A 21,258-nucleotide genomic window follows, 5' to 3' on the forward strand; every position below is an offset into this window, starting at 1 on the left:
CTCCTTTAAGAGGCGGGTCTTGGCCGCCAGCCTCGGGGCCTGGGCCAAAGGCTGGGACTTTACTCCGGTGGCTGCGGTGGTAAACGAGTCGAGTCAGAGCTCCATCAGCTGCCGCAGGCGCCGCGCCCCAAGTCTGAGCCACGATGAGCGGCAGAGTCGGTGACCTGAGCCCCAAACAGGAGGAGGCATTGGCCAAGGTGAGCATGATCCTGGCCCAGCTGCGGTCCTCGCCCTCCAGCTGAAAGAGGCTGCGAGGGTTGTCCCCGCGGGCGGGCGACCGAGGGAGAGGCGACCAGTCGCCCCCGCTTGACCAGAACCCGCTCACTGGCCGCTTCTCGCTCAGTGAGAGGACCTCGGGAAGTTTGGTCATCGCGGTCTCCTGCACGAGCAACCCTAGCGGTGCCCCCTGGGAAGAAGTAGTTGCTTGGAAGCCCTCAGAAGCAGCTGAAGGCACAAAGGCAACATTCATCCTCGGGACTGGCAGGGACTGGCAGCAGGGCCGTGGGACAGGGGCCGGGCCCCAGGTTTCCTCCCATTTCCGGGAGGTTTTCCTCGTGCGGGGCCAGTGGCAAATGGAAGGGTCCTGGACAGCTCCTTGGCAAACTCCCCACAGCCCTTGCAAGGCACCCAGTCACTGTGCGACCTTGGGCCAAGCCCTGTCCTGTGTGCTCTTTGATGAAATTGGAAGAGGCACCTGTGTGTGAAGTCTAAGATGCCGGCACTAACTAGGTTGGACTCCTTTCGGAGAGAAGAGCCCTCCTCCCTCTGGCGACCCAGACCTTTGCTGGGCAAGGGACTTAGTGATGCCTCTCGGAAGGAAAGGACATGACCAGGCTTTGCCTTGTCACCTGGGCAGAGAGGGACCTATCTGCTGTTCCATTGAAGTTCAGGGCTGGCCCTTCTGCCCAAAAGACTTGATCTCCTCAGTTGCAGGGAATCAGAATTGCTGGGGTCCAGCCCCCATGTTTGGAGGCTCCACAGCCGGGCAGTCTCTTATTTATTGTAGCGTGTAGCCGCAGATGTGGCTGCTGTGGGCGGCTTTTTTCCATGCCAGTTTTACTGCCAACCTGCAGGTGAAGTTTGGTGGACATGAGTTTGGTGGTGATTAAGGCAGGGTTAGGTAAAGGTTTCTGGTGAGGGTGGCCTCCTCTTGCTGTTTAGATGATCATTGTCCTAATGCTGGGAGCTGCTTTTGGGGGATGGGAGGGTCTGGCCAGACCTAGCTGACTTAAGAGGCAAAGGGCAGAGGTGGCCAATCCCCATTGGACACTCAGGGGGTGTCCTATAAGTCAGTGACCAGGTAAAGGTCACTGCTGGGGAGGCTTGGGGAAAGCAGTGAGAGACTGGAGTCAGGTGTGGCTGCCCCGTGGGGTTCCTGTCCACCTCATCCGGGCTCTCCTAGTACTGTTCCCTTTTCTGGCTACCTGCTGGAGCAGTTCTCTCCATCTGGGGGTCCATCTCCTCCCCTCTGCTGCTTTTGCAGTCTCTCATACTCAGCTCAACTACCATTTTTTAGGAAGTGCTACCCGCTTCCTTCTCTCTGCTCCCTGTTCCATTACCAAGGGGGTGGGAAGACTTCCACCAGGAGCCTGGGATCTGGACTCAGATCCATAGCACAGCTGCTGGGGTGCTGCCCAGCCTCTTTGTGCTTTCATCTCTTCAGCTGTAAAATGTGACAAGGACACCTCCAGGGGCCCTGGGTGAGGTGGAAGACAGAGCCCAGGTCAGTGCTGTACAGAGGACAGGTGCTAGGCATACAGACCGGGTGCCCGCTATCCATCACTGTTCACTGGGGACACACCCCCTTGCCCATCAGGTGAGTATGGAGACATACTTACCAGTGAGGCAGGCCAGTGTCCTGGTCCCTCACCCAGTACTCCTAGCAACGCAGCCCACAACGTCACTCAGTCAGTGGCTACAACACTATGTTAAAGGAGGGCTTTGGCAGAGACCCCACCCCATGCAGGGACCTCCCACTCATCCAGCTATTTCTCCCCGTAGTTTCGAGAAAACGTCCAGGACGTGTTGCCCACCCTGCCCAATCCAGATGACTACTTTCTCCTTCGATGGCTCCGAGGTGAGGGAAGACTGGTGAGGGAGGCTGGGGCGAGGGCATGTACTGGACAACAGAATGATGTCCTCTGGAAACTCTGACAAGCTGAGACACAAAGAGGGCTGGCACCCCCACCCCCACCCCCGGCTCCAGCCCTTCTACACCATACAGACACGGAAGCTCAGGGGGTGAGCTGCAGTCAGGAAGAAGACTCAAAACTCTGGGCATGGACTGTTAACATCTTTCCATCTACCCCATTAAGGTGGCCGCTGCAGACAGATGAAGGGAAATCAAAACCCAGAAAGCCCCCACCATGTGGGAAGTTGGAGGCAGAACTGGATTAGAACCAGGGTCCTGGTTCTGTTGGCTTGAATGAAGGGCACTGTGCACAGGGCTGAGAAGGGCGCCCCTCCCCCTTCACAGGCCAGGGTCTTGAGTTCTAGTTCCAGCCATGCGCCAGCTCAGCTGTAACACCTGGGCCAAGGTCACAGGTCTCTAGGCTCCTCCTCTGAGAAGTGGGTTAGACACAGTGCCCAGCTTTTTTTTTCCTCAGGATATAGCATGGTAACGTCCGCCTGTGGAGTGATGGGAACATGTTGCTGCTAGTGTCAGACTCAACCCCCACTCCTTGTACCTTTTTATCTTCATCTCTCTCCTTGCCTGTCATCCGAGGCACGTGTCACTCTTCCTGCCTCTTCCGACACACACTTTAATTGTTCTTTCTAGAAACTTTATTACCAGACATAAAAATGAGAAAATTCTACTGCATTGGACTAGCAGAGCTCCAGTTGTGACATACAACTCTGCTGTACATGTTAAGAGTACAGGACCTGCCTTGTGACTTCTTTACAGACACACTGGCACATCTCCCAGCCAGGGAAGACTTGTAATAGATTAAAACAATGAAATTTTTGCTTTCCAGAAATTTTATAAAGTTGGCATATTCTTGAAGACGTGCTAGCAACACCCCAGGACAGGTGTACCCAAGAGAGCCATGTAGGGCTCATGGGCCCTGAAAGTGTCACCTGCTTACCCCACCCCACCTCCACCCCCGATATGACCTGGCCCCTCTCCCAGTCCACCTAGAGAGGGTGGAGGGCTGGTATGGGGGTGGTAATGAAGTCTGTCTATGCTGGAGGAAATTTTGGCCTAGCTTTTGCTGAAAGGCTACAGCTAGAAGCAGGTAGGAGGAGAGAGTGGGAGATAGTAGCCTCCTTAAAGGGCCAGCTGCAAGATGATCCGACTAGGTGTGGAAGAGACTGTGACAGAGAGCCATTAAGAGCTCTGCTGCTCTATTTTATTTAGGAACAGGTCAGTGTGAGGTCTTGGCAGCTGGTCTCCTAGACATTAAACTTTTGCTATCAGAGTCCTGGGATGGGATAAACCTTTTGAATAAGGCTTCATAGTTTAATCAGGACCCGTTTCTGGCACCAACTCCACCCACATAGGATGGTAATTCTCATTTTCCAGATGGGAACACTTAGGCTCAGATAGGGCAAGGGCCTTACCTGAAGGCACAAGGAAATGGAAAACCCAATCAGAGCAGAGCCCAGGGCTCTGGATTCCCAGCCAGCGCTTTCCAGTAAGCCACGGCCTCCTTCTCAGTGAGCTGCTCCTGAGACCAAGCATTGCCTCCTAATTGTTTTTAAGCTGCTGAGGATCGAACCCAGGGTCTGGGGCATGCCAGGCAAGGATTTTTATCACAGAGTTACACTCCTTGTTCTGAGAGCAGAAAAAGAAGTTTCCCCTCTGTAGTTCATTTGTGCCTCAGATTTTCTGGGCAGGAGTTTTGGCTTACTCAGGCCCTATTATGAATTTGAATTGGGGTTTTTTTTATTGCCTTAAAAAAAAGCACTATTTTCCCCCATCATCCCTTTGATTCTAAAGGAGTCGTTTGCAGTAGAATGTGGTATGAGTTTGGGTTCAGTTCTCTGCTAGGCCTCCCCAGCAGGCACACAGGTGTCCACTGCCTCTCTCTGGTTGGGTGAGATCTGGGCACCCCAGCAAGGAAGGCCAGTGAGGGAGACAGAAGAGAGGTGGGAGGAACCCTGGGAGAGAGGCGAGCATAGGAGAGTGAGTCTGAAGCTTACAAGGCTAGGGTATGGGCAAAGCAGAGCCCAGTCTGGCGCTCCTGGGCTGGGTTATCGTGCAGTGCCCCACGCCAGGCTTTCAGCTGCTTCTGAGCAGGGCAGCAGGAGCCTAGAAAAACCTGACTTGCCAGGCAGTGGTGGCGCACGCCTTTAATCCCAGCACTCGGGAGGCAGAGGCAGGAGAATCTCTGTGAGTTCGAGGTCAGCCTGGTCTACAGAGTGAGTTCCAGGACAGCTAGGGCTGTTACACAGAGAAACCCTGTTTCAAAAGCCAAAAGCCAGACAGACAGACAGGCAGACAGACAAGAAAGAGAGGGAGGGAAGGGAGGGGAGTGAGTGAGTGAGGAAGGAAGGAAGAAGGAAGGAAGGAAGGAAGGCTGACATAAACAGAAGACCCTGAATGTTGGATCTTGGCAGACAGGGTTAACTGGAGATGTTTTCCCAGATAAGGGCACTCAGTTTACTACTCCTGGATCCCTGCTCTTTACAGAGATAAGGGCTCTCCTCTCTCATGGTCTAGCTCCTCTCTTACAAAAAGACATTCAGTTCTAGCTTCTTAAGTGGTGTGGTCAGGCATACACAGTATCTCGTAAACACACAAGACGGGAGAGCTGACATGCAGACCCACATTAAATTCCTCTAAAAGCTGCCCTGGGCTGCTGGTGGCACAGGAAGGGTGGCAGTGAGGAAATCCCCAAGCCCGACTTGCCACAGTGGCTGCTCAGATCTGCCAGAGAGGATCTGGCGTGCATACTGGCCGTGACTTGGCCCAACCCTTTCTCGTTTTTAGAGGTATTTAAAATGTATAGGGGTTGGGGAGAGATTGGGGTGGGACGTGCATGCCACAGTGCACACGTGGAGGGGAGGGGGTGACTGTGGAGTTATCCACCTTCGCATGGCTTCAGGTCACTGCGCTTGCGCAGTAAGCTCCTCTACCCACTGAACATCTTTTTTTTTTTAATTATGTATTTATTTTTAGGTATGAGTGCTCTGACCACACATTTGCCTGCAGGCCAGAAGAAGGCATCAGATCCAATTATAGGTGGTTGTGAGCCACCATGTGGTTGCTGGGAATTGAACTTAGGACCTCTGGAACAGAGCAGCCAGTGCTCTTAACCGCTGAGCCATCTCTCTAGCCTACCCACTAAACCATCTTACTGATCTTTTTTCTTTCTTAAGATAGTGTTTCCAAAAAAAATAGTTTTTCAATATGCAGTCCAAGTTAGCATGAACATCCTATACGGCCCAGGCTGACTTCAAACTTGAGACCTTGGGTGTGGTTCCTTGGTAGGCTGAGACACCAGGGTCTCGAGCCTAGGCTTGGTCAGACCTTTAGACAAACCATCCTGACTCAGATGGAGGACTGGACTTCACGAATGCAGAGTCAGGGAATATGTTCCCCTGCTCCCAGAGAGCAATGATGAAGGCACAGCCGACAGCCCAAAGGGCAGCCTGTATGTTCAGTTCTAGGACTATCAGCCGATCTAGACATCAATTAAATCCATGGAGGATGCACAGCCAGGAGACAGTTTTCAGGTCAGAGGCTGTCAGTAACTCCTCATGATGAATGAAGTGGCCCTGTGGTGAAATGTGAGAGGGTACAGGGAAGGGTCCGCCCCTCTCTCTGTGGAGGGATTGGAGACTTAGCCAGTGCACAGGTGTGAAGGATTTGGGGTTTCAGTTGACTCTAAGCTCCACCTGAACTAAAGGTGTGGCTGTTGCCAAGAGAATTCTTAGGACTTACTGGAGAAGGGGCAAACAACACCTGGGCTCAAAAGGTACAGTTCCCCTAGGAGGGGCCCCCACCAGGTGGACAGCGTCTAAAGGGAAGTGACAGGATGGTTGTGGAGCTGGGTGGGAGAAATGAAGGCTCTAAGGACAGGCAGCACAGTGGGAGGGGAGGCCCAGGTGGGCAGCACAGGACTCATGTTGTGGGGGGACAGATGATGATGGGGGAAATTACTGTTTTTGGAGTGTCCTCTGAACTACAACTTACAACAAATTAGTGCGGATGGCAAGTGGCCTCAGAAGACAGTGAAATCTTGGGTTCAGATTTGAGCAGGACAACTTATTGGGGAGGGACCAGATAAACCGAATAAGAACGAACCCACTGTGCTTCTTTAAGGAGTATGTGGCTCTTTTGGAGAAATGTCACGATTGGCGAGAGGCATGGTGACTCCTCTACCTCTGCAGGAAGTTTGGCCAGCTCTGCCCAGCTCCTGGGGCAGCTGTGCTCATCTTTGAACTGTGGGTCAATTTCTCATGGCTGGATGTTATACTGTGGAGGAGATAAATTTTGTCCTTGTGGGGGATGGCCAGTTGATAAAAAGGATCCAGGGTTCATTTTCTCTGAGATAAGACCCTTTACCTGCTTATCTGCCAGGGTACTCTGACCCCAAGATTGCAATGCTGCCCACTCCCAACTGCTCTGAACTTGACCCATCTACCCTACAAACTCAGGGCTGTGGTGTTTTACAAATCTGACAAGTTGGCTGGGGAACCCACACGGGCACTTGGCCCAGCCTGGGAACAGGTCCTTAGGCATGCAGTCTGATGCCCAACCTTGACCATGCTTTTGTTACAGCCCGAAGCTTTGACCTGCAGAAGTCAGAGGCCATGCTCCGGAAGGTGAGTTTCTACTGCTGCTAGTTTCTCCCATCAGAGTCATATTTTGCCTGGACTTTCCCTGCCTACCTGTCACCCACCCCTATTTAGGTTTCGGTTTGTGTGACACACAATTGTTGCTTTATTCCTGAGGGCCAAAGTGTATTTCCTTCCCTGGAAACATTGAACTTTTCTACTTCCTGATCAGCAAGAATATTCTTGTTGAGTTATCTAAAGAAACTAGGGTCTCCTTTTCCACTCCTGTCCAGTTCCTTCTGGGGGTCACCTGTGGTGATCATTTATTCATTCCTATTCAGGACCCCACACACACCTAGTCCACCTTGCTTCCTAAATCGTTTTGCATTTGCAGCATGTGGAATTTCGGAAGCAAAAGGACATTGACAACATCATCAGCTGGCAGCCCCCAGAGGTGAGGACGAATTACCCCACCCCATCCCTGTGTAAGGATGCTTATTAGACTCGGTCTGTACCCTGGTCTACTGGACTGGGAGCCTCAGATGACAGGTCTGACAATGCCAAAGTTGACACTATGTATCTCTTGGCACCAGGGGAGGATTTGAAGGGAGACTTGTGAGCCAGGGGAAGGGATGGGCTTGTCCACAAGGTGATTTACTATGTCTTTGGCCAGGTGATCCAACAGTATCTGTCAGGCGGCAGGTGTGGCTATGACTTGGATGGCTGCCCTGTCTGGTATGACATCATTGGGCCTCTGGATGCCAAGGGTCTGCTATTCTCCGCCTCCAAGCAGGACCTGCTCAGGACCAAGATGAGGGACTGTGAGCTGCTACTGCAGGAGTGTGCCCACCAGACCACAAAGGTGGGGTCTACCTGCCGTGAGGATGTCTTGGCCACGGCAGAGACATTCAAGGAGAGGCGGGAATGCCACACAGAGATGGAAGTACCAGCCTTAGGGTTGGGTTTAACAGACCTGAAACCCCAGGTTTTAGATGAACACTGTATCACCATCCTTGTGCTCTCTCCCTCTCCCTCCCCCTCCCCCTCTCCCTCTCCCTCCCCCTCTCCCTCCCCCTCTCTCCCTCCCCCTCTCTCCCTCCCCCTCTCTCCCCCTCTCTCTCCCCCTCTCTCCCCCTCCCTCCCCTCCCCTTCCCTCCCCTCCCCTCTCCTCTTCTCCTCTCCTCTCCTCCTCTCCTCTCCTCCTCTCCTCCTCTCCTCTCCTCTCCTCTCCTCCCCTCTCCTCCTCTCCTCTCCTCTCCTCCCCTCCCCTCCTCCTCTCCTCTCATCCTCCTCCCCTCCTCTTCCCCTCCTCCTCCCCTCCCCTCCTCTCCTCTCCTTTGTCCCCTCCCTCCATTCCTTTGACTGGAGATTGGACCGAGGGTCTTGTGCATATAGGCAGGTTCTCTATTCTGCTCTACTACTAAACTATACCCTATCTTGTCACACCTTCATTTTGTTAAGTAAAAACTCAAAGTAATCTCTGTTATTGCCATGATGAATGCCCCAAACTATAGGAATGGTATATATAGGAAAGATCTGAGGCTAAAAAGCAGTCCTTTACACCGAAGACATTGGCTTAATTAAAACTTCACTAGGGTGAGGGCTGGAGCTCACCCTTTACACCCAGGGCTTCCACACCAATACAGAAAAAAAAGCATTGTAGCGAGTTGAGTGGCATACGCCTGTAATCCCATGATTCACAAGTCTGAGGCAGGGGGATTTTGAATTTGAAGTAAGCCTTAGCTATATAGTAAGACCCTAAAAACAAACAAAAGAAATCAAGAAACTATAAATTACTACAGCTGGATATGTTGCTCGGTGACAGGCAGCTCACCTAGCACAGGCAAGGACCTGGGTTTAATTCTCAGCACTACAAAAAACCTATATGGTGGAAGATGAGAAGAAACTTCCCCAAGTGATCTTTGGAGCTGCACATTCCCACTGTGGCATGTGTACACACACACACACACACACACACACACACACACACACACACACACACGGGGGAGGGGGGTGCTGAGGACCAAGGACTGAGGACCAAGCTGGACCCATCCCTGGCCTCCTTCCCCCAGCAGCTGCAGATGTGTTAAACATCTCAGCATGTTATTTACAGATGTTCACAGAGAGCCCACTCAGTATGGAACCTCTGAGAGGCTGGGGGCACAAAGGGGCTCAGCCTGATGCTTCTTTAGAGCTTAGGTAGAATGGAGCATCTATGCCTGAGGAAGAGGTGGTTTAGGCCCAGGTGCCATATGGATGCTGCCCAGGGAACATACAGTAATTGACAGTAAGACAGAGGCCATCAGGAGAACCTGCAGGACAGTGGGGACCTCAGATATGATCTTGATCCACTCTAGTCATTTGCTAGATGAGAACAGTTTGTCTAGGTCAAAATTCCACCCTAGATGACATCTGCATCTGAAAAGCCTTGGGCCTAAGCTGGCCCTCTGCTGCCTGCTCTGCGTGTACCCCGTGCAATGAGCACAGGCCCTGAATTCTGTGAGTTCTATAGCAGGGCAGTGACACAATCTCCACTGTCTGTCTGTTCGCTGTAGCTAGGGAAGAAGATAGAGACCATCACCATGATTTATGACTGTGAGGGCCTCGGCCTCAAGCACCTCTGGAAGCCTGCAGTGGAGGCCTACGGAGAGGTGAGAGGCAGGGAGTGGGGGCAGGAGGGACCGCTTAGTTAGGCTGACTGGCAAGATGAAGGGCACTGAGCTACTGAAACTAGAGCGATTTTGCTTCCACAGTTTCTCTCCATGTTTGAAGAAAATTACCCTGAAACACTGAAGCGTCTGTTTGTTGTTAAAGGTAAGTTGGGAATTTCTGGTGATGAAGTCAAATGAGAACAAGAGGCTGAAACCATTACTTGGAGGCAGACTGAGTGAACAGTGAGCCAGAGAGGCCCAAGGACCTGTTCGGAAGCCTGACCTTGACCTTGACATGTACAGAAGTGTTACAGTTCCCAGAGCATTTGAGTCACCTGGCCCAATAGGATTCAGGTTGGTGATGCCATAGGAGGAGACTCGTTGGCCACAACCCTTGTACAGATTGAGAGCTAGACTTCAGGCACGCCTGGCTGAGCCTCAAGCTTACGTGGGAGGCAGATGACACTTCAGCACCTGAGTTACCCTTGCTCTCTGCTTCATGTGGTCTTGCCTCTCCTTCCAGCCCCCAAGTTGTTTCCTGTGGCTTATAACCTCATCAAGCCCTTCCTAAGTGAGGACACTCGTAAGAAGATTATGGTCCTGGGGGGTAAGTGATTCAGATTGGGTCTGGCTTTAGGGGTGTGGTGTCTCCAGGACAGAGGCCTATCTTCTATTTAGGGAGTAGTTGGGACACAGGGGCAAGTGGAGACAGATCTGTGGCTTCCTGTGTCTTCACAAGGACACCTTTCCTCACACACTTTACAAGCAAACACTGGGCTTGCCATGCACATTCAAAGATGAATGGAATTCCAGTGCTTATCCTTAAGGGTCTTACAGTATTACAGGGGAGAGACAACTGCAGAGAAAAGGCTATGGTGTGAACCAGAAGGCTCTAGAAAGAACATCAAGAGGGTGCATGCAGATTATCTGGGAGCAAGGAGTGAGTGGCTCCAGTCCCACAAATACCTTTTCTGTGCCAGATCCAGGACTAGGTGCCAGGCTACACGGATTATTAAGACAGAGTCCCTTGGCTAGCTCTCAGGAGAGACATAAATATGCTTGTCAGATCTCTGTGAGTTCGAGGACAGCCTGGTCTACAGAGCGAGTTCCAGGACAGCCTCCAAAACAATACAGAGAAACCTGTCTCGAAAAACCAAAAAAAAAAAAAAAAAAAAAAAAAAGCTTGTCAGCGTGATATGATACCTGGGAGAAAGGGAAACCACAGTGTGCAGTCACACCTAGCAGCAATCCCAATGCCACCAGAGTTGAGGGGAGAGCCATGCCTACCTAGGCTACATACAGCAACATGAGAAAGCTGAGCACACGGAACAAAGCAGAAAGAGGAGCTCTGCGTGAAAGCCTCCCTTGGGACTGTGCAGGCAGTTGTCATGGGATGTGAGGCAGAGGACAGCAGAGAGGCGGCTGCAGAGGGAGCCAGGAACCAGGTCACACACAAACCACAACACCATGTTGAGAGGCTGGGGCAAGACTCTTCGGGCCACTGGGAGCAAGTGCTTACAAGGGAGTGCCGTGGTCAGATTTTCAAAGGACTCATACCTACCAGCAAAAGTCCACGCAAGCCAGATACCAGATTGCATGCCATGCTGTCGCCCATGCCAGAGATGGTGTAAGTGAGGCATCAGGGAAAAGGAGGAAAGGCTGGACTTACGACCTGCCCAAGAAGCAAAACAGAATTCAACTGGCTGCAGAGAGGAAGTTAAACTCATGATAGAGGCTGACTGTGCAAGACCTACTGATGAGGAGGGTGCAGGAGCCTCGAGTGAAAATGGGGATATACCCAAGTTCAAGTGCAGAGAGAGTGACAGGAGCCATGGGGACAGTGACAGGTGATGGATGAGGCTGGCACAGACGCAAGGGTTGGATGTGCAGCGGGGTGGGGAGAGTGCCAGTGACCCCGGACCAGCCTAGAGGACACACAGGAGCAGGCCTACGGGAGACAGGCGGACTGGGACAGCCTCTGGAGTTGAACTGGCAGCAGTAATAGTGATTCCGAAGGTGTCTGCAGGGCTGCCTCTAAATAACACATTGCAAGGGGCAATTTTGGTTTGCTTCTTTACCTTTGGGCTAAGACAAAGTGAGAGTGGCAACTTTGGACTGGGAAGATGGTGAATGTCTATTTTCCCAGCACTTTGGAAGTTGAGGATCTCCAATCCTAAGTTGTCTTGGCTACATTCTAAGTTCAAGTCCAGCCCAGGTTACATAGTGAGACCCTGTCTTAAAATGACAGGTAAAACATATCCTTGTTATACAAGGCGGATGACCTGAGTTTGATCCCTGATCCCACAGTGGAGGGCGGGAAACAACCCCCAAAAGTGCTCTTTAGCTCCCACACATGCAAAATTCCAGCACACATATATCGTACACACATGTACTAGCAATAAAATATTAAAAGAATGCATTTAAGATACATCAGGGTCTTCTTCTCATCATCTCTTCTCTTCCCTTACTCTACTCTTGTCTCTCCTCTTCTCTTACTCTCATCATCTCTTCTCTCTCATCTTCCTCTCTCTCTGACATGTCTGTCTCCCCCCTTCCAGTCTCGCTATAATAAACTATGATTAATATGATCCCCATGGCTTGTGCTCCATCCATCGTGCCAGTCCTGGTTCCCTAATTAACAACATTGGATGCCAAGACTCGAAAGGTTTTTCTGGCATCTCCTGCTTTGGCTGAGATGTCGACAGCCTGTGAACTTCAACTCGGTCACTTTTCCAACTAAGGATCTCTGGGTTCTTCCACTCACCATTGCCATGACGGATCTACAGAGGCACCAGAGAGTTCCATACAGCCTGGACTGCGATGGAGCAACCAGCTACCCCAGACATGGCAACACCCCAGCTTTCTCAGTTTCCCCCAAAGATGTCCAATGCCCCCCAGGTCAGCAGGAAGCAGTCTTAAGAACTCAACGTCCTTATTCCCTCACCTGCCATGTCTAACAACCCCACCTCTTCTTAATCATAAATAAAGGTGGGAATGAAAGGTTCAGGCATTACACTGGCCTGTCCTGTTACCTGCAGAATGCACTCAGGCAGCACCCTGGCCAGCCCAGAGTTCCATGAGAACCAGTCTGCACGCAGGTGCAAAGGACCCTTTTAAAGGACAGACCCTGCCCACTTAGTCTCTCGTCTTCTTCTCTCTCATCATCTCTTCTCTTTCATCTTCCCTTACTCTCTCCTCTTCTCTCACCTTCTCTTTCCTCGTGTCTGTCTCCCCCTTTTGGCCTTGCTATAATAAACTATGATTAATATGCTTGACAAAAAAAAAAAAAAGATACCTCAGGGATAGGGAGGCAGAAGAAGGCTGAACTACACAGTGAATTCCAGGCTAGCCTGGGTTACACAGTGAGACCCAATTTCAGACAAAATTCCCAGCTTTGGCAGTGGCTGACGCTGCTTTGTATAGATTGGGAAGACCTCTCTTGATTTTCTCTCAGCTCTCCAGCTCAGCTGGGAAAAGAAATAACAAAATCAGAGCAATATGTTTTTTGGGTTTTGGTTTTTCTGCTGCTACCACCCACCAAGTATGTGAGGTGGTTTGGTTTCCTGGCAGCAGAGTTATGTAGGAGGTTCCATCTGTTCTCCTACCCACACTTAAAATTCTTTCAACCAAATGTGCCTTGGGCCGATTGGGAAGAAACAAGATCTCCAACAGAGGAGGGATCAAAGTTACTCCAGGTTGGTCACTGGAGTTTAGCAGTGCCAATGAAATCACCCCAAGGCCACAGGCACTGTGTTCTAGGAGTCACATGGTTTGGGGTCCTTAAGTACCCGAGGATTGGCAGACACAGGATGGTCAGTGCTCCAGTCATCTGTGCAGAGGATACTAGACTAGCCCCTGGCCTGGAGCTGCTGACTAGAGATGGTCTGTGTAGTCAGTGTGGTTTCCAGTATTAAAGCATTGCACTAGGTTGGTTATTTATTGGGGAAATGATTATCGGCACCAGACACTCAAGAGTTAATCGATCCAATCAGGAGAGGATTTGACTAGGAAAAAACCAAACAAGTCAGTGTTGGTGGCACAAACCTTTAATCCCAGCACTCAGGAGGCAGAGGCAGGTGGGTCTCTGTGAGTTGGAGACCAGCCTAGACTACAGAGTGAGTTCCAGGACAGGCTCCAAAGCAATACAGAGAAACCCTGTCACGAAAAACAAAAACAAAAAACAAAACAAAACAAAAAATAGTCAACCAGCCTAAAACAAGAATAGAAGTGAGGTTGACTGGGTAAAGCCAAAAAGGCCCAATCTGAGGGGTCACTCTTCAGTGGGATGCTCATTCAGTCAGTGTAGAAGACGGGAGAGCAGCGGAACTGGGTGCGAACCTGTGATTTAAGACTTTTCCAGTCCTGCTGCAAACTCCTTTGCATGAAACAGTCGTCCATCTGCCCGTGCTCCCCCGCCCATTTTGTTCCCATCTGGCTTCTATTTTAATGTTTGCATCCTTTCCTAGGAGTGGTAATATACTAGTTTACGAAGTCTTCTCACACATCCTTAATTCATCTTGCTGCCGTCACAATCCCGACAGCAGGCAGTTCAGGATGAAGTGGTCCCTAAGGTTGTTGAGTTGGTCAGTCACTATGACAGCAGCCCAGGGTTTCTAATCCTGGGCCTGGCAGAGCTCTGGGCAATAGCTCTTTCTAACTCTGTGTGGTACTGTTTATGCATCACATACTCATGAAGTACTCCCCTCACCCCGCTGCCGCCCCAATACAGTCTCACTATAGAGCCAAGGCTGGCTTCAAACTCACAGTTCTCCTGCCTGCAGCCCTTTGAGTGCACAAGTGTGCACCATGGCCAGCCTATAATGCTCCCTTTTAAGGTGGGGGCAGCCTTTTCTGCCTCTTCAGGGCTAACCACCAGGTATCAAGTCCTGCCTACTGACACCTTTCTGTCCTTCCCTCTCCTGCCAGCAAACTGGAAGGAAGTTTTACTCAAATATATCAGCCCCGAACAGTTACCTGTGGAGTACGGAGGCACTATGACTGACCCTGATGGAAACCCCAAGTGTAAATCCAAGGTATGAGCCGCCAGGTGAGGACAACAGGGGGAGTCTTAGCTCAGATGGGCACCCCAACTCACCCTGTTCTCTGCTTCCAGATCAACTATGGGGGTGACATCCCCAAGCAATATTACGTGCGAGACCAGGTGAAGCAGCAGTATGAGCACAGTGTGCAGATTTCCCGAGGCTCCTCCCACCAAGTGGAGTATGAGATCCTTTTCCCGGGCTGTGTCCTCAGGTAGGACTGGGTGCCTCCAGGGACCTGAGATTTGTCAGTGCCAGTGGGTGGGCTGGGCTGGCAGAAACCCCATTGCCATGGACACATACACACTCACAGGTGGCTGTTCTCTGCAGGTGGCAGTTTATGTCAGAGGGATCAGACGTGGGTTTTGGGATTTTCCTGAAGACCAAGATGGGGGAACGGCAGCGAGCAGGGGAGATGACTGAGGTGCTGCCCAACCAGAGATACAATTCCCACATGGTCCCCGAGGACGGGACTCTCACCTGCAGTGATCCAGGCATCTGTAAGTATCTGTGTCTTGGCAACTCATGAAGGCCATCACCTTTCTGTTTATGACACACCACCTCAGTGTCAGAACAGGAAGGGGCATTCCATGAGGTCATCGCTCCTGACACAGAGGAGGAAAACTAGATTTGGAAAGATATAGTGACTTAAGGGGGACCAGATAGTTAACAACAGGGTGGGACTCTCCCCTGATATTCCCAAGTAGAGGTGAGTACCTGCCTTTGGGGGCTGGGCGTGGCGGAGAACACCTGTAATTCCAGCATTAGGAGGCTGAGGCGGTACTGCAGGTCGAGGCCAGCACCACTCACTCCAGGCTGACCAAAGAGCAGATAGAGGGAACAAGAAGGCAGTTGACACATGACAAAAGCACTTACAGGAGCTCGTTTGGTATTGGTTAAAACCCCTTTAGACCCAGAACCCTACTTCTGAAATTGTCCTACAGAAACCTTTACAAACACATGAAACTAGGGGACCAAGAAGTTCCTAGCAACCCACAAAGCCAGCAACACAGCAATATAACAAAACACAGGTAGTCATTAAGAAAACACAGTGACGGTTAAGACGTTAACTCATGTCACGTGGGTAAACATGAAATACAGCATGTGTGGTATACATTCACTGAGGTTGAGGGGGAAAAGTGTGTAAACAGAAAGGAATTCTGGGAAATCCACACTAACTTGAAGGTAATAAAGCTTACAGAAGGCTGTCATTTTCCTCTTTCTGCAAATCTATTTTACAGTGTGGTATAGTGGGGAAATCCCCAACATATGTTAGCTACACAGAAGCCAGGCGATTTTTAGTTTTCTCTCTGACAAAGCCAAGAGACGAGGGGTAGAAAAGCGACAAGCAAGGGCATTATGCTCAGATCTGAGCAGGACTTGACCACTGGGCTATATGTGTGGTCTCGGGCAAATGACAGCCTTCCTAAGAGTGTTTTCTGATTGCTGCAACTGGGACCTTACAGAGATGACAGATCACATGTGATGATAAGATCTGTGAGGCATTGGAGTGGTACCAGAGATAGAGCATGCAACTCAGGACCGGCAGCCATCATTATTACTATTATTAGGTGTTGGGGAGGTCCTGTGCATTTGTCAATAAAGCACTGCTGGCCAATAGGAATCTAGATAGGTGGAACTAGGAGTCCAGGAGAACTCGGGAAGGAGGAACACAGAGAGTCAAGATCGCCATGGGGTAGGAAGCCCGGAACTATGCTCCGGTAAGAAACATACTTAGATTAACAATTATGGGGTAATTACTTAGTCAGAGCTAGCCAGTAAGAAACAAGCAAGGCCAACAGCTTCATAATTAATATAGCCTCCTTTGTGTTTATTTGGGACTGATGCGGCTCTAGAACCAGGCTGGCGGGAGGGCTCTCCACAAAGAAAAGGTTTCCCTTTACAATTAGGGCAGCTCCGGGAGCAGGGCTGTCCCTAGAGACTATGGGGCGAAATGGGTGAATCCCCGGGCTCTGCTGTGGAGGCGGCACTAACCCCACAGATATCTGCAGTGCCAGAGCTCCCTTCTTATGGACACACGGGCACAATCTGGCTCCCTAAAGAACAGGTTTCATTCTTGTTAGTGAGCAGCCAAGTAGCAGGGGCAAACATACTCTGTGCTGTACCAAGAACATGGCTTAGCATCGCCCAGGCGTTGTCATCTACAAAGGAGAAAGCACTTTATACTCACAAGGTAGACTTTTCTTTAGATTATGAGGAAGCTGAGGCATAGACAAAAGATGTTCTCTCCCCCATCAAGTAGATAATGTAGATGCCAAGAGAGGGTACTAGAGGCTCCTAGTCACAGACTGCCTGAGAGAAAATTAAGACATTTATCTTTGTTGTGACAAGAGTCCCAGATGAAGGAAGTATTTCCATAAAGGCCATGGAGGTAGTAGGAGGGCCCCCAACACTGTTTATCTGAAGAATAAACAGCCTTTTAATACATCCAGGATGGCGACTGTAAATCCTCCACTTATTGTAGTCTTCCTGGATCTGTCCCCACAAGAACCCTTAACCGCTCTGGGATCTGTCCATTCTGTGGAGAAGAGGAGGCAGGCCATGGGATAAAATTCCTCCCAGATGGTAAGGCAGTGAGGTAGGGTCAAATGTCATTAGGAGGCAGGGGTGTTGAGAACAGAGCCTGGAGATCTAAGGACTAGGTAAAAGTTCACCTGTGGGAGGGCAGTGCCTCTGAGGATCGGATGACCCCTGCAAAGTGGAGCACGATCACCCTGTGGAGAATTAAACTGTTGGGTATGTCACTTCAAATTGTAGGAACACAGCCTTCCCTGGGCTTCCCTGCCCCTTGTTCAGGTGTACTAGCTGCGGAGAGGCCAGCGTTTGGGTGGGTTTCACCTGCTCCCGATTACTTTCTGAGGGACTGCTCAACTAGGGATGGACAGAATGAAGAAAAGAGTGGAAAGGGCTTTGAGCAGGAGGATTCGATGTGCTTAAGAAGATCTGAACTACTCTAGGGAGGGCCAGACAGTGCTGGAGAAGAGGCCGTCTAGGCACCGATGCCTGCTTGCTGAGAATATCTAGCTTTGCCACCACCTCTCCCCCAGTGTTCCCAGCAAGCATCTCTGAAGAAGAGACTTGGTTTTCCTTCACCATACATGAGGGAAGTAGGCTAGAGCAGATTTCCTTCTGGGGTCCATGGACTCCCTAGAGAGGTGATTCTGAACCAACATTTCCCTCTTATTTTTTTTTTCGAGACAAAGTTTCTCTGTGGCTTTGGAGGCTGTCCTGGAACTCGCTCTTGTAGACCAGGCTGGCCTCGAACTCACAGAGATCTGCCTGCCTCTGCCTCCTGAGTCCTGGAATTAAAGGCGTGCGCCACCAACACCCAGCCATTTTCCTCTTATGTCTATTGTTTCCATTACTCTCAGATAATGTAACTCACCTACACATATAATTTTAAAATCAATAAGCTCTATCTGTAATGTAAAAGAGAAACAAAAGGAAGTCAATTTGAATATAATTATGAGGAACCAAGGATTTGCTTCCTGCATCCTAGGTTAAGTGCTCTAACCCCAAGCCCCAGACCTAAAATTTATACATCTTACTACATACTTGGAGATGACACTCCCCAGCTTCCCTGAAGAACACCATCTTTTCCTTTGGGACACTCCCCCTGATACCTTAAGGTTCTCAAAGGGGCCTGTTACCTAACACATGTTGAGAAGCCCTAGACTGGAGGGCCTCTAGGGACTCCATGAGCCTGTGAATACATGACTAGTGTCACACTGAGCAATGCAGCCCCTGGAACTGCAGTGGCTGCACTCCCCTGTGCCTCCTACAAAGCCCTTCCTTGTACTCAAGGTGTCTTAAGAAGATCAAAGTACGATGAACTCTGCAGAGAGGGAGGGAGTGTGGGATCCGCAGGACCTCTGGTAGAGATTGGAAACAGATGACTGACACTTCTTCATACCAGGACAAAAGGAGTAGGCGTTGTGCTGACTGCTGGCCTAACGCAGTTTATGCAGGGTGAGAAAAGGGAAAGACTCTGAGACAGAGAGAGGGAGGAGCAACGCAGAAGGGTGATGCTGGTCTCCTGTGTTCACGCTTGGCTACCTCACAAGCTTGCAAAGAAGCAGAGTTAGAGTGAAAGAAGGCCTGTTCAGTTGCCAAGGCTTAGAAGCCATCCCTGCCAACTGTGTCCACGCTCCTTCCTAGAGGAAGCCACAGCCAATAGTCTTCTTGCTGGCCATTCTACCAAACACTGTCCATCCCTTTGGAGGCACATTTCTATAGCAAGCGTGGCAAGTACTTGCAGTCCCATTAGCCAGGAGCATGCCTGTTTATTCAGTGTATGTTTGAAGAAAGTTTGACAGTGTGAAACTCACCACAGGGTGTGAGAAAACCTTCCCTTCAGAACAGTGTCATTCCTAGGTGCTACCACCAGAGAAGCTCTAAGTGTGGACAAATAAAGCCCCCCAAATTATCTTTAAACATAAATTAACAAAAATGCTACAAATTGTTCTGTACTTTATTTTGGATTCTGCACAAATCTTGGACATTTTCCCCAACACCCCCAACCCCCTTGGCCTGTGTAGCTAGCCTGGACTCAAACAGTATACAGCCAAGGCTGGTCTTGAACTTCCTTACATTCCTAAGTGTTGGGGTTACAGGTATGTACCACCAAGTCCAGCTAGGCTCTTTCTTCTGTCAGAAAGGTGTTCCAGTATATGAATTACAACACAAATTTCTTGGGCAATTCTTTGATGAACAGCCCATCCTTTTACTATTATGGGCAGGCATGCTGTGAGCACCCCTTGCCCCATTAATCTTCCCACAGGGTAAGCGCCTGGTTCATACATTTTGCAGAGAAATGAAATGGCTGGGCTTCTCAGGGTCCAAATCAGGCAGGGCTATGGCAGGAATGCAAATCGGAAGGAAAGCCCAACCCCATCACTGCCTCACTGTGTGACATAAAACCCTGTTAGTGATGCCAAGTAGGACTACTGCTGAATTCAGAGTCTCGAGGAAGAATGAGATCACACCTGCTTTCACACACAGACAGCGTCATCCCAACCAGCGTGACTTTTGGTCTTGAAGGTCCTTCTCTTCCAAGCTGTTACAGATGGGTCTGTCACTCATCTCACGAGGCATGTGCTGTGTCGTAGTTTTTTTCATTTCATGCACACACAGTCAACCCAGAGAGGCTGAGTGAGTTTCAGAAGGCCAAGGACTGTCACCTGTATCTGCCACCACACCGTCTCTCTCAGACGGTAAGAACCAGTCCCGTCCACCACCCCTCACCTCCTGGTGGGAACTGCCTCAGTGTTTCCTTTTCTGCTCCTCAGATGTGCTGCGCTTTGACAACACCTACAGCTTCATCCACGCCAAGAAGGTCAGCTTCACTGTGGAGGTCCTGCTTCCAGACAAAGCAGCGGAGGAGAAGATGAACCAGCAGGGGGCAGTCACCCCCAAATAACAGCTCCTCCTGCAGCAGGCCTGCGCCTCAGTGTCTTCCTGTCAGTTTCTTTGTAGTAGTCACTTTCCTACAACCTAGTAGCCCGAAGAAACTGAGCTGGAGGGAGGACTTCAAACTGGACAGGAGACGCCCATCCAGAATCCAAAGAGCGCAGGCGGCTAGCGTGGGCCCTTGTCTCTAGAGACCGGCTGTAACCATGTCTACCCCGAGACCTGCCAACCTCACCTGCCCCGTGACAGCTGAGACGGGGGGTGGGGGGGTGGGACACAGGATGGCAGCAGAAATTGAGATGTCACTCTCAGGGAAGCAGACACTTGCTCCTAAATGAACGTGGAACAAACCTCCACGGTCGTAATGACGGTTGCAAGGGAGCAGGCTGGTAGGTGATGGGAATCCAGAGCTCTTCCAAACTTTTTGTAAAAGGCTTGAGTATCTCCCCGCCCCTCAATCTCGGGGGCGGCACAAGTCTGCACTGGAAGGCAACGGGGGTCTCTCTCTCTCCCCCTTGAGAACCTCACCAACTCCTGGGCCCCACTGGCTGCCTGTTTAATTACTAACGGTTGCCAGCGACCCCGAGTTTTGTGGGACTTTGGTACCTAGCCACTGTTGTCCAGTGAAAAGGAGAAGCCTTCCAAAAGCACAAGGGTAATGAATTACCTTCGGGGATCACAGATCCTCTAAGCAAGCCTCCACTTGATCAACCCTACACCAAGGGTACAAGTGGGAGTGAGACAGCGCACAGAGGGCATTTCCCAGGCGGAGTCTCCCACAGTGCCTGAGAACCCGTCTCCTGGCAGGCCCTCTTCTGCGGAGGCGTGTAACGCAGCAGTGGGCTCCTCGTCCTGTGAATGCAGGCAGCCAGGGAGGGAAAGTGGCCTGGCAAGCATCTGAGTCAGGGGCAAGGGGCGAGCACAGGCGGCCTTGCAATAGCAGCTCTTGACCCTACACAACTTGCGAGCAAACGCCAGGTTACGGAACTGGGCCCCGGGCCCTTCCGGGGACCCCCTTTCTCCTCGGAGACCCCAGCCCAGCCTGAGGACTTGTTTCACCAAGCAGAGGAAGCTCTGGGCAGGTGCAGCGCCAGCGACCAGAGGGCCGAGGCTACCCAGGATCTAGTCACGTATCTCAGGAGCATTTCCTGCCCGTGGTTTACAATGCTGTTAGGTACATTAACCAATGAATAAAGCAATTTTCAAAGCAAAGGGAGTAGAATTCACTGCCCATCGCCGACTTCCTAGCGCCCTCTTAACACCAGGTCCAAACTTCAACTTCTCGGTAGCCAAGTAACCGACTCCTGCTAAAATAACGCACAGACTTCGGCGTTCTGTTCCTCTCCTCTCGCGTGAACTTTCCCCGAAGTCCTGTCTTATGATTGGTTCAGTCGATGAGCGTCATCCACCATCTT

General features: G+C 50.8%; 1 protein-coding gene across 2 annotated transcripts; it reads left to right on the forward strand.

Annotated features, from left to right (window-relative positions):
* The first annotated feature begins 22 nt into the window (after nucleotides 1–22).
* Sec14l2 (SEC14 like lipid binding 2) lies at nucleotides 23–21,055 on the forward strand. 2 transcript variants are annotated; one of them, XM_040746821.1, is made up of 12 exons: nucleotides 24–197; nucleotides 2,002–2,077; nucleotides 6,728–6,771; nucleotides 7,118–7,177; nucleotides 7,397–7,585; nucleotides 9,279–9,374; nucleotides 9,477–9,537; nucleotides 9,898–9,981; nucleotides 14,301–14,407; nucleotides 14,488–14,627; nucleotides 14,744–14,913; nucleotides 19,723–21,055. In XM_040746821.1, exons 1-12 carry the CDS (start codon nucleotides 144–146, stop codon nucleotides 19,851–19,853), a joined length of 1,212 nt encoding a protein of 403 aa, XP_040602755.1. In that variant the 5' UTR covers nucleotides 24–143; the 3' UTR covers nucleotides 19,854–21,055. The 2 variants fall into 2 exon arrangements, with proteins under 2 accessions (XP_040602756.1, XP_040602755.1); XM_040746822.1 differs by lacking the exon at nucleotides 9,279–9,374 and having other exon boundaries at nucleotides 23–197.
* Nucleotides 21,056–21,258: the final 203 nt, after the last annotated feature.

This window comes from Mesocricetus auratus, unplaced genomic scaffold (genome assembly GCF_017639785.1).
Source record: "Mesocricetus auratus isolate SY011 unplaced genomic scaffold, BCM_Maur_2.0 Super-Scaffold_100006, whole genome shotgun sequence".
NCBI lineage: Eukaryota > Metazoa > Chordata > Mammalia > Rodentia > Cricetidae > Mesocricetus > Mesocricetus auratus.